Source organism: Carlito syrichta, unplaced genomic scaffold (assembly GCF_000164805.1).
Source record: "Carlito syrichta isolate Samal-C Ts95f unplaced genomic scaffold, Tarsius_syrichta-2.0.1 Scaffold126470, whole genome shotgun sequence".
NCBI lineage: Eukaryota > Metazoa > Chordata > Mammalia > Primates > Tarsiidae > Carlito > Carlito syrichta.
The window spans coordinates 6,783-19,219 of record NW_007070566.1 but is presented as its reverse complement, the minus strand read 5'-3'; the positions used below and the strand labels follow the sequence as shown (position 1 = coordinate 19,219).

The following is a 12,437-nucleotide window of genomic DNA, read 5'->3' as shown; positions in this document are numbered from 1 at the left end:
CGACTGGTACCAGCAGCAGCTGCAGCGAGTGCAGGAGCGCCAGCGCCGCCTGGGCCAGAGCCGGGCCAGCCCCGTGAGTGCCGCCGCCTCCCTGGGCAGAGCACGCCCCTTCCCACCCACCCAGGCCCCAGGTCCTGCTGGGAACCGGCCTGCCCCTGTTTCAGGACACAGTGGCTGTCCCTTCACACTGGGTGCCGGGACGTCCCCGGCTCCCAGGACCCAGGGGGCCCTGGGCAAGCCTCCCCTCCAGCAACACCCCTGGGCAGCCACTCCAGGGGGCAGGAGTGCCACCTGTGAGGACCCCCTCTGGCACCGCGTGGCCCCTCTCTCTGACCGCCTGTCCTCTGCTTTCCTCCCAGGACCTCGGGGCTGCGGGGAGCCCCCGCCCGCTGGGGCAGCTGCTGCCCAAGGTCCAGGAGGTGGCCCGGTGCCTGGGGGAGCTTCTGGCCGCGGCCTGTGCCGGCCGGGTAAGTGTCCTCCCTGCCCGGCTCCGCGCCCCCGAGCCCTCGTGCAGCCCGCCTGACCATGTCCTCCCGCAGGCCCTGCCCGCGGCCTCCGCCTCGCCCCCAGGCTGGCAGCAGCAGCAGCAGACCATCTTCATGCTGAAGGAGCAGAACCGACTGCTCACCCAGGTGAGGTGCGGGAGGGCTGTGGGCTGGCACCGGGTCTAGCAAGCCGTGACTGACGGCCCATCTGCCCGTCCACCCAGGAGGTGACCAGCAAGAGCGAACGCATCACGCAGCTGGAGCAGGAGAAGTCTGCCCTCATCAAGCAGCTGTTTGAAGCTCGCGCCCTGAGCCAGCAGGACGCCGGGCCCCTGGACTCCACCTTCATCTAGGCGGGTCCGAGCATGGGCTCTGGGCCCCTCCGGCCTGGTGCTGGCCCTGGCAGGTACCCCCTTGAGCCCAGTCTCTCTGGCTGGAGACCACGTGGCCAACTGGACCTAGGCCGTGAGCAGGGGCGCTTCCTCCTCCCTTGAAGTCTGGCTCCCCCGTGGCCTGCCCCAGGCGAAGCCCCCAGGCCAGCCCCCAGGCCCGCCCGTGCGCCCAGACACTGACTGGTTTCTGGCTTCGGCGCCGACCCAGGCTGGGCTCTGGGGAACTGGCATAGTCTTAAGCTGCTACTGCCGCTGTCAGTGGACAGTGGGGGACCCTTCCTCGTGTTTACCAGATCTCAGGCAGCCCCGGGCAAGGAGGGGCTGTGGCAGCCCCGTGCCCACGTTTACAGCGGCCCTGCCCTCCCTCTGACCCTGGGTCCCGGGTCTCTAGTAAAAGGCACTGTTCACACTGGGCTGCGCTTCCAACAATGGCCAGCAGAGGGCGCCGAGCGAGGGCGGTCCCTGCCCTGGAGCCCCCATGGGTGTCTCGAGTGCGGGGGGGGGCGGGCGGAGGGCGCCCCGGCAGTGGACTGGGGGACCCGGGGACCGAACCGGTGTTGGCGCCTAAGGGGGGCTTCTTTCCCTCGCCCGAGGGCACAGTGAAAGGGGGCTGCCGCTCAGATGGGAGCAGATGGAAGGGTTGGCCTTGGGGGTGTTTTGCTTGTGCCCTGGGCAGGGGTGATGGTCAGGGCTCGTGTCCTGGTCAAGGCTGAGAAGAGATCTGGCTGCAGATGGAGCAGGCTGGGCAGGCTCCAGGAGTGGGGTGAAGCTGGGCCGCCGGCCGCTCCCATGGCCCCCAGATACTAAAATGTCCCCAGTCTCCAGCCTCCTGGCCAGGACCCTACCTGAGACTCAGTCCCACGGAGCACCCCATGCCCAGGCTCCGAGCCTCTGGCCAGCGTGGGCTGACAGTCACCTGGTGGCTCAGGCGGCCTCTCCTCTGGGGACCCCTGCCCCTGGAGGGCTGTCAGCCTGGGCCCCCCAGACAGACCCCGAGTGGGTGCAGGCAGAGTGTCCACTGGACCCCCCCCAGGACTCAGGATTCCCGAGGCCTGGGACCTGCTCATACCTCCTCCCCCACACCCCACGTGGCCCCACTTCCCCTCTGCCACAGAAAAGCTAACGGGGCGCAGGACAAGGCTGGGGCAGAGCCCCCCAGGTTGTCTCTCCCTTGCCCCTGGCCAGGCCTGCTCCTGCTGGCTGCTAGGGTGGACCCTGGTGGGGAGACCCCTGCTCAGCTGGGTCTGGAGGGGGCGTCTCCGTTACGGGGCTGCCCCTGAGGGACCCAGCCGGCGACTGGGCTCAAAGGCAGCTTCCTTCCCTCGACCCAGGGCACCAGGACAAGGTGGCCGTTGCTTGGACGAGACGGATGGGGGGAGTGGCCTCTAAGGGGGGGCTCTGCCAGTGCCCGTGGGCAGGGGAGCCCCGGGGTGGGGGTCAGGTTCATGTCCCAGCCAAGGCTGAGGAGTCTGACTGCAGCCGGAACAGGCCGGGGCTCGGTGCCACCAGGGTCACAGTGGGCTTTGTGATCCCGGGCCCTGATGCCAGGTGCAGTGTCACGCATAGGATCACTGAGTGCCAGGAGCACTTGGCAGGCCGCCCCGAGAGCACCCCCGTCTCAGGAGGGGTCCTGGCGAGCGGAGTGAGACGCCTCCTGGCCGTGGCAATCCCATCGAGCCTGCGTGCCCGACATCGAGCCCACCTCCCGGCCGCACTCGGCCCCAGCAGTGTCCCAGGTCAGGCCCATTGGGCTCATGTGCCACCACCCTCCTCCGGGGATGGGAGAACGTTCTTCTGGGGCCCTAAGCCACGCCCAGCCTGGGCCTCCTGGGCAGAAAAGGGAGCAGTCCTGAGGCGAGAGGTGCCCCAGCACCCATGCAGACTTTCGGCGACGGGGAGGCCAGCGCCAGCAGGGAGAAATCGCCCCTGTGTACAGGTTGGGCTCTGCCCCCAGACCTCCGCATCCCGCCAAGCCCGCCTGTGAGGGTGCCTGCCATGCCCCGGGCGTCCTGCAGCCCTTCCAACACCTTCCCGGGGCTGGAGGCAGGCGGCAGAGCGGTGTCTGCCCCGGGACGACAGTCACTAGGCAGCCTCGCCCCTAAACTGGCTCCTCGGCTGAAGACAAAAAGGGAGCCCATGGTGGCGGGCGTAAAGCTGGGCCTGGGTGTCCCTGCAGGGAGAAGAAAACTGGCCCTCCAAGTTGCAGCCTGAAGCTGGGCTACGTGTGTGGCCGCCCAGACCCAGGGGAGGATTGAAAGTTCAAGGCCCGGCGCTGGCAGGGGCCAGTGTGAGTTCTCGCCGCGGAGGCCAACGCACCACGGCCGGCTGTGAGCCGCATCCCTGGCCTCTGTCCACTAGGTGCCAGTAGTGCCCCTCACACTCCCAGCGGTGACCATCAGCAATGTCTCCGGACATCGCCAGTGTCGCCTAGGGAGAATTGTCCCCGGGCGAGCATCGCAGCTCTGGGGGCATGCGACTTTTCCAGGCCCAAGTTCTAAGGGAAAACAGCATCTCCAGGTAAAGAGCAAACAAACAAACAAAAAACTCCATCGTCACAAGGTCACATGGCACTGCAGAAGCCGGCAGAAATGACAGAATCAGCCGGGCTCGGTGGCTCAGCCTGTCATCCCATGCCTTTGGGAGGCTGAGGCAAGTGGATTGCCTGAGCCCGCGGGTTCAAGACCCGCCTGGGCAGCGAGACCTCATCTCTACAATAAAATAAAAAATCAGCCGGGCGTGGTAGCACGCACCTGTAGTTCCAGCTACTCGGAAGGCTGAGGCAGAAGGATCACCGGAGCCCAGCAGGTCGAGGCTACGGTGGCCGGGAGTGGCCACTGCACTCCAGTCTGGGTGACAGAGTGAGACTCCGACTCAAAAAAAAAAAAAGAAATGACAGAATCTGTCAACACAGATGCCTGAATACAAAGCAACGATGTTTCTATAGAGCTAAAGGAATAAAAGAGATTCTTGAAAATATCAGCAAGGAATAGTCTTGGCATTCTCTTATTGCACAAAAGTATCTCTTGTGCCACCAAGAAAACCCATGGAGTATGAAAAAAATCAAATAGAACTTTTAGGAATAAAAAATATAGGCAGGGCCTGGTGGCTCACACTTGTAATCCCATCATTCTGGGAGGCTGAGGCAGGAGGATTGCTTAGCCCAGGAGATGGAGGCTGCAGTGAGCTGTGATCATCCCCCTGCACTCCAGCCTGGACTACAGAGTGAGACCCTGTCTCAGTAAATTAGGATAAAGGCAGGTCACAGCCAGGCGCAGTGGCTCACGCCTGTAATCCCAGCACTCTGGGAGGCTGAGGTGAGAGGATTGCCTGAGCTCAGGGGTTCAAGACCAGCCTGGGCAACTTGGTGAGACCTCGTCTCTACAGTAAATAAAAAAAATTAGCCAGGAGTGGTAGTGTACGCCTGTAGTTCCAGCTACTTGGAAGACTGAGGAGGAAGGATCCCAGTAGGTCAAGGCTGCGGTGGCCATGAGCGTGCCACTGCACTCCAGCCTGGGCGACAGAGTGAGACTCCAACTCAGAAAAAAAAAAAAGGCAGATCACAGTGGTTCACGCCTATCATCCCAGCACTTTTTGGAGGCCAAGGTGGGAAGATTGCTTGAGGCCTACAGAAAGTTTTAAAAACAACTTAGCAGACCAGGTGGTGTACACCTGTCATCCCAGCTGCTCAGGAGGCTGAGAAGGGAGGACTACTTAAGCCCAGGAATTTGAGGCTGCAGTGAGCCATGAATGTGCCACTGCACTCCAGCCCGGTCAATGAAGTGAGACTCCCACACAAGCAAAAAAGGCACACATGTCTTAGTAATCAGAATTTATGCAAATGAATTTGACTCACTAGATCAAAGACAAAGCTGTCAGATTGGATTTTTAGACATTCAGATTAAACTGTTTTAAGAAAAACACCTAAAGTATAAAGACATCAAAAACAATAAAAGTCTGGGTAGGCCGGGTTCCGTGGCTCAGCCTGTAATCCCAGCACTTTGGGAGGCCGAGGCGAGTGGACTGCTTGAGCCCATGGGTTCCAGACCAGCCCCAGCAACTTGGCAAGACCTCATCTCTACAATAAGAATAAAACATAAAAAAATTAGCTGGGCATGGTAGTGCACACCTGTAGTTCTGGCTATTTGGAAGGCTGAGGTGGAAGGATCACTGGAACCCAGCAGGTCGATGCTGGGGTGGCCGTGAGCGTACCACTGCACTCCAGCCTGGGCAACGGAGTAAGAGTCCAACTCAAAAAAATAATAATAAATAAATAAAAGTCTGAGCCGGGCTCGGTGGCTCAGCCTGTAATCCCGCGCCTTTGGGAGGCTGAGGTGAGTGGATTGCCTGAGCCCGCAGGTTTGAGACCCGCCTGGGCAGCGAGACCTCATCTCTACAATAAATCAAAAAATCAGCCGGGTGTGGTAGCGCATGCCTGTAATTCCGGCTACTTGGAAGACTGAGGCGGAAGGATCGCCGGAGCCCAGCAGGCGAGGCTGCGGTGGCCGGGAGCGGCTACTGCACTCCAGTCTGGGCGACGGAGTGAGACTCCAACTCAAAAAAATAAAATAAAATAAAATAAAAATCTGGGTAACTATGTTAATATAAGACAAAGCAGATTTTAAGGAAAGAGATATTACTAATCATAAAAGGGCTTGCCACATAGGGCTGGCTAGTTTTTTTTTATTTAATAAAAAGCTCAACTCACTGGGAAGATAGAACAATCTTGAACTTGCAATCACTCAATACTATAGCCTCAAAATACATTCATTACAAAAGATATGCAAACATGGCAGCAAAGATTATGTACAAATGGCAAATAAGCACATGAAAAGATGTTTAACATCATTAGCCATTAGAAACGCAATGAGACATTGCTGCACCCCCCACCAGAATGGCTAAAATGAAATACAACACTGTGTGCTGGTGAAGATGTAGAGAGACTGGACTGCTCATACACTCTGGAAAATAATTGGGTTTTGCTTTCAAAGCTAAAAGCGAGCCAGGTGCATGGCTCACACCTGTAATCCGGGCACTTTGGAAGGCCAAGAAGAGAGGATCACTTGAGCCTACGGGTTCAAGACCAGCCTGGGTAACATAGCGAGCCCTCATCTCTACAGAAAATAAAAAGGATTAGCCAGGTGTGGTGGCATGCGCCTTGCTTGGAGAAAACACCTAGGCCTGGAATTCCTGTGGCAAGTTTTTTTTCTTTTTCTTTTTTGAAATGGGTTAAAGATGGGGCTTAATTCGTTGTCCCAGCTGGACTCAAACTCCTGGGCTCAAGAAATCCCTCTGGCCAAGCACCGTGGCTCTCACCTATAATCCCAGCACTTTGAAGGGCTGAGGCAGGAGGATTGCTTGAGCCCAGGAGTTCAAGACCAGCCTGGGAACATAGTGAGACCTCGTCTCTACAGGAAAAAAAAAAAACAAAACTGGGCTTGGTGGCACATGCCTATAATCCCCGGCTACTCAGGATCACCTGAGCCTAGGAGGTCGAGGCTGTAGTGAGCTATGACCATCCCACTGTACTCCAGCCTGGGCAATAGAGTAAGACCCCAACTCAAAAACAAACAAAAACAACTAAACTAAAAGCAACTTCCATATGTGACGGTTAATTGTGTCAACTATGCTGTGTACCCAACTCATTTGATCAAACACAAGTCTAGACGTTGCTATGAAGGTATTTTTATATGTGATTAATGTTTAAATTAGTAGCCTTTCAGTAAATCAGTCTCCCTCTCTGCCTCCAGTGGAAGTCTTTTTTTTTTTTTTTGAATCAGAGTCTCTCTCACTGTTGCCCAGGTTGCTCACAGCCACCACAGCCTCAAGCTGCTGTGCTCAGGCGATCCTTCCGCCTCAGCCTTCCAAGTAGCTGGAACCACAGGTATGTGCCACCACACCCAACCCATGTTTTGATTTATTATAGAGACAAGGTCTCACCAAGTTGCCCAGGCTGGTCTCGAACCTCTGGACTCAGGCAATCCTCTCGCCTCAGCCTCCCAAAGTGCTGGGATGACAGGCGTGAGTCACTGTGCCTGGCTCCAATGGAAGTCTTTAAGAAAAATGACTGGAGCCCCCAAAGAGGAATCCTGTCTCCTGCCAGCACTTGGACTCGATCACACCAACCCTGGGTCCCCAGCCGCCACTAGCCTGTTGTGCAGAGTCCCAGCTAGTTGGTCTGGCAGTTGTGTGAGCCGGCTCTGAAAATCTCCGCACCCTCCCCCACTGGTCCTATTTCTCCGGAGAACTCTGACCGACTCATCATTGAGTTGCATTCCTGGGCTTTCATCCCAGAGAAACGTGCTTGATTTCGTGCAAGAACATGTATGTGAATGTTCCTGCTAGCTTTACTCGTTTCATAGTCAAGTACCGGAAACTGCCCGAATGTCCCACTACGGGTCATGGATGAACAAATGTGGCACAGCCACACCGTGGAGTGGCGCTCAAAAGGAAACAGTTAGTGACGCCAGCAGCACCTGGATGGATCTCCAGGACATCACACTGAGGAATAAAGGCCATTCTCAGAGGACATATGTTGTCAAATTCTTTTCTTTTGAGTTGGAGTCTCCCTGTTGCCTCAGTCTTTCAAGTGGCTGGAACCACAGGTGTGCCCCACCACACCTGGCTCATTTTAAAAATTTATTGTAGAGACGAGGTCTCAAACTCCTGACCTCAAGCGATCCTCCCATTTCAACCTCTCAAAGTGCCGGGATGACAGGTATGAGCCCCCGCACCCAGCCCTCAAAAGGATATTTTATACATAACTTCATCCACGTAGCAGGACACAATTATCAAGATGGAGATTTGACCCATGGCTGCCAGAGGCTAGAAGCGAGAGCAGATGGTGTGGTGAGATGGCACAGCCGAGGGTGTCTGGCGGTCAGCGTGACGCTTGAGTGTCTCAGTCGTGGTGGTGACCACACAAGGCCACACGTGTGATAGAGCCCCAAAGGGCTGCACACACAGACCAGCCAAACCCGTGAAGCAGAAGTCAGTGCCGGGACGGCGCCGACAGTGTCTTGGTCTCTCTATTGTACTGTGATTCTAGACAATGTTAGCATCGGGTGAGGCTACGTGGGACACGTGGGACGTCTGTGACTATTTCCTTGCAATCTCCTGTGAATCTACAATCATTTCAAAATAAAAAGTTGAGGCTGGGCATGGTGGCTCACAGCTGTCATCCTAGCACTTTGGGAGGCTGAGGCGGGAGGATGGCTTGAGTCCAGGATTAAGGACCAGCCTGAGCAACATAGCAAGACCCTGTCTCTTAAAAAAAAGAGTTAGAAAAAGTTCAGACTGGCCGGGCTCGGTGGCTCAGCCTGTAATCCCAGCACTTTGGGAGGCCGAGGTGAATGGATTGCCTGAGCCCGCGGGCTCGAGACCTGCCTGGGCAACCTGGCGAGACCTCATCTCTACAATAAAATAAAAAATTAGACAGATGTGGTAGCGCGCGCCTGTAGTTCCGGCTACTCGGAAGGCTGAGGCGGAAGGATCGCCGGAGCCCAGCGGGTCGAGGCTGCGGTGGCCGGGAGCGGCCGCTGCACTCCTATCTGGGTGACAGTGAGACTCCAACTCAAAAAAGAAAAAAGAAAAAGTCCAGACTTTTGGATATTAAAACACATGACTCTAAATAATGTACGTGTTACACAGGAGATCATAATGGAACTTTTTTTTAAATGACCTAAACGGAAGCAAGAAGAGAGCACACTGAAAGCAGAGATTGGCAGGAACTGCACGCGCCTGGAGACTTGCATCAGGAAGCAAGAAAGGCGCGAGAGTGTGGAATCAACCGAGCATGGGGCTTCAGAATTTGGAAAAAGAAATAGAATAAACACAAACAATATGAAAGGAAACATTCCATTAAATTATCATAAAATACATGTTTTGAGCACACGCTGAGCCGTGGACACTGTTTTCAATGCTGAAAAATAGCCAGCCCACAGGAGCCAATATTTTTGCTCGCTGGGCACCGTGGCTCATGCCTGTGATTCCGGCACTTTGGGAGGCCGAGGCGAGAGGATCACCTGAGGCCAGGATTTTGAGACCAGCCTAGGCAACTCAGGGAGACTCCTGTCTCTGCAACAACAACAGCAGGCTGGGCTCCATGGCTCAGCCTGTAATTCCAGCATTTTGGGAGGCCGAGGTGAGAGGATTGCCTGAGCCTGCGGTTTCAATACCCACCCGGGCAACTTGGCAAGACCTCATCTCTACAATAAATCAAAATGAGCCGGGCATGGTAGTGCGCGCCTGTAGTTCCGGCTACTTGGAAGGCTGAGGCAGAAGGATCGCCGGAGCCCAGCAGGTCGCGGCTGTGGTGGCCGGGAGCGGCCACTGCACTCCAGTCTGGGCCATGGAGTGAGACTTCAACTAAAAAAAGAAAGAAAGAAAAGAAAGAAATGGGTTATAGATGGGGCTTACTTTGTTCCCCCAGGTGGACTCAAACTCCTGGGCTCAAGAAATCCTTCTAGCCAGGCACTGTGGCTCTCGCCTATAATCCAATCACTTTGGGAGGCTGAGGCAGCAAGATTGCTTGAGCCCAAGAGTTCAATGTCCGCCTGGGAAATATAGAAGAACCTTGTCTCTACAGAAAATAAAAAAAATTAGCTGGGCATGGTGGTGCACGCCTGTAGTCCCAGCTACTCAAGAAGCTGAGGCAGGAGGATCGCCTGAGCCCAGGAGGTTGAGGCTGTGGTGAGCTGTGAGCATGTCACTGCTCTCCAGCCTGGGTGACAGAGTAAGACCCTGACTCAAATAAAAAAAAAAAAAGAAAAGAGAAGAAAAAACATTCTTCCACCTCAGCTTCCAGAGTAGCTGGGACTAAGGGTGTGCGCCACCATGCCTGATGTCTGTGGTCTTTTAAACTATGGTTTCCCTTTCCTTGGTAGTTATATAACTAGGTGGACTTTCTGTTTCTTCTGGAGTCAACTTCACATATTTCTAGGAGGGTATCCACTGCAAATGGGTTGGCATAGTCTTCCTTAAAATCCCCTTTTAGAATTCGCTTGACTTCTGTTCTTCCTCATCCCTGTTGTTTGTTCAGGCTGGAGTGCAGTGGCACACTCACAGCCACCCCGGTGTTGACCTGCTGGGCTCTGGTGATCCTTCCTCCTCAGCCTTCCAAGCGGCCAGAACTACAGGCGTGCACTACCATGACCGGCTCATTTTTTTATCTATTGTAGAGACAAGGTCTCACCAAGTTGCCCGGGCTGGTCTCGAACCCACGGTCTTGGACAATCCACTCACCTTGGCCTCCCAAAGTGCTGGGATTGCAGGCTGAGCAACCGAGCCTAGCCATTATAATTATTTTTTAGAGACAGGGTCTCACTCTCACCCAGGCTGGAGCACCGTCATAACTCACCGCAGCCTCAAATGCTTGGCTCAAGCGACATTTTCCCCTCAGCTTCCCAAAAGGCTGGGATTACAGGCTAGAGCCACCATGCTCAGCCAAGGTTAGTATAATCCTGCTATCAGAAGAGGAGCCAGGTACGGTGGCATGTGCCTATAATCTCAGCTACTCAGGAGGCTGAGGTGGGAGGATCACTTGAGCCCAGGAGTTACAGGCTAGCCTGGGCAACATAGTAAGAGCCCAACAATTTTACTTTGTTTTGTTTTGTTTTGTTTTAGTCGGAGTCTCATTCTGTCGCCTAGGCTGTAGCACAGTGGCACGATCCTGGTCACCGCAGCCTCGACCTGATGGGCTCAGGTGATCCTTCCGCCTCAGCCTTCCAAGTCGCTAGAACTACAGGTGTGTGCCACCAGAGGTTATCTCCTAAAAAAAGAGCTTGGCAAGCTGATTCTAAAATTTCCACGGAAACAGTGTGGTGGCTCATGCCTGTAATCCCAGCACTTTGGGAGGTGGAGCCCAGGGGTTCAAGACCAGTCTGACTGAGCAACATGCCTGTAGCCCCAGCTGCTTGGAAGGCTGAGGTGGAAGGATCACCTGAGCCCAACAGGTGGAGGCTGTGGTAGCCATGAGCATGCCACTGCATTCCAGTCAGGGCAACAGAATGAGACTCTGACTCCAAAAAAAAATTTTTCTTTTCATGGACCAGCAAAAGGGCATAAAATAGCTCCAGTCAAGCAAAAGCACAAAAAGAGAGGTTTTTCTTCCTAGAGGTCAAAACGTGCCCCCAGGCTTGGGAGAGGGGGTCCTGAGTGGCAGGGTGTGCCAGGCTGTTGCATGGAGACCCCCACACAGAGCCCTGCTTCTGGGGATGGCACGGGATGGGCTGAGGACTGTGGACAGGAGACATGGTGCTGGGCGGCCAGTTCTCCCCATGGCAAAGCATGAACTGGAATCCTTCCTAGAATCCTACACACAAAACCCACTTCCTGGCACAATCAAAAGATTTGCAAAATCATAAAGCCCAGCCAGGCACAGCGGCTCACGCCTGTCATCCCAGCATTTTGAGAGGCGGAGGAGAGAGGATTGCCTGAGCCTAGAGGTTCAAGACCAGCCTGGGCAACATAGCAAGACCTCATCTCTACAATTAAAAAAAAATTAGCCAGGTGTGGTGACAGTTGCCTGTAGTCCCAGCCACTTGGAAACCTGAGGCGGAAGGATGGCCTAAGTCCAGCAGTTGCGGCTGTGGTGGCCGTGATTGTGCCACTGCTGTCCAGCCTGGATGAGAGTGAGACTCGAACTCAAAAAAAAAAAAAAAAGTGCCAGAGGGGAACATCTTCACGACCTCATGGCAGATCACTCACATAGGACCCCAGAGGAGCAAACGATCGGGGTGGGGAGCCTGACACATCCCGGCCTGCTAGGACTTGCAGGTTCTAACTGCCAGGGCCCAGAGTCCAGAACACAAGGAAGCGCATTTGCAAGTCAATAAGACCACGATGCTGAATGATTTCTAGAAAATGACGAGAGGCTTGGACGGGTGCCTCGCGGAACGCCGGAAGATGCCTGTCTCGTCAGTGACAGGTAAGACGCAAATCAGCGCCCCTTTTCTTTTTCTGAGTCGGGGTCTCATCTGTCGCCCACACTGGAGCGCAGTGGCACACTCACGCTCACCGCAGCCTTAATCCGCTGGACTCAAGGAAACCTCCTGCCTCAGCCTCCCGAGTAGCTGGGACTATAGAGGTGCACCACCATGCCCTGCTAATCTTTTGATTTTTTTGTAGAAGCAGTCTTGCTATGTTGCCCAGGCTGGGCTCAAACACCTGGGCTCAAGTGGTCCTCCCACCTCAGCCTCCCAAAGTGCTGGGATGACAGGCGTGAGCCACCATGCCCAGTCTCAAAGAGACAGAATTTCCACTTCAGTGGTGTCCCCAAAGTCTAAACACTGTACCCAAGTGTCACTGAGGACAGGGAGAAGTCAGACATCATATGTGCTCATGGGAGCCAGCTGGAACTGTCTTTCGGGAAACAGCCTGGCATTTGCGAGTGACACTGCACACACTTACACTGCACCCAGCAACTCTGCTCCGGGATGCTCCCAGAGAAACATCTGCAAGTGTGCACATGTGTGTAGCATCAATCTTGGCAGGAACCCAATGCCAGACACCCTGCGGGTCACTGGCTGCAGAGTGACATGTCAGTGTCACACGAGCCACCGGA

General features: G+C 55.1%; 1 protein-coding gene across 1 annotated transcript in view; it reads left to right on the top strand.

Annotated features, from left to right (window-relative positions):
* The window catches only part of SAPCD2 (suppressor APC domain containing 2), a gene marked incomplete at its 5' end in the record, with an annotated part of 1,268 nt that extends 430 nt beyond the window's left edge, over positions 1 to 838 (top strand). Inside the window, 3 exons of the mRNA XM_021707834.1 lie at positions 5 to 73; positions 360 to 632; positions 710 to 838. Coding sequence (XP_021563509.1) covers positions 5 to 73; positions 360 to 632; positions 710 to 838 — 471 coding nt within the window. The remainder of the gene's footprint in view (positions 1 to 4; positions 74 to 359; positions 633 to 709) is intronic.
* Positions 839 to 12,437: the final 11,599 nt, after the last annotated feature.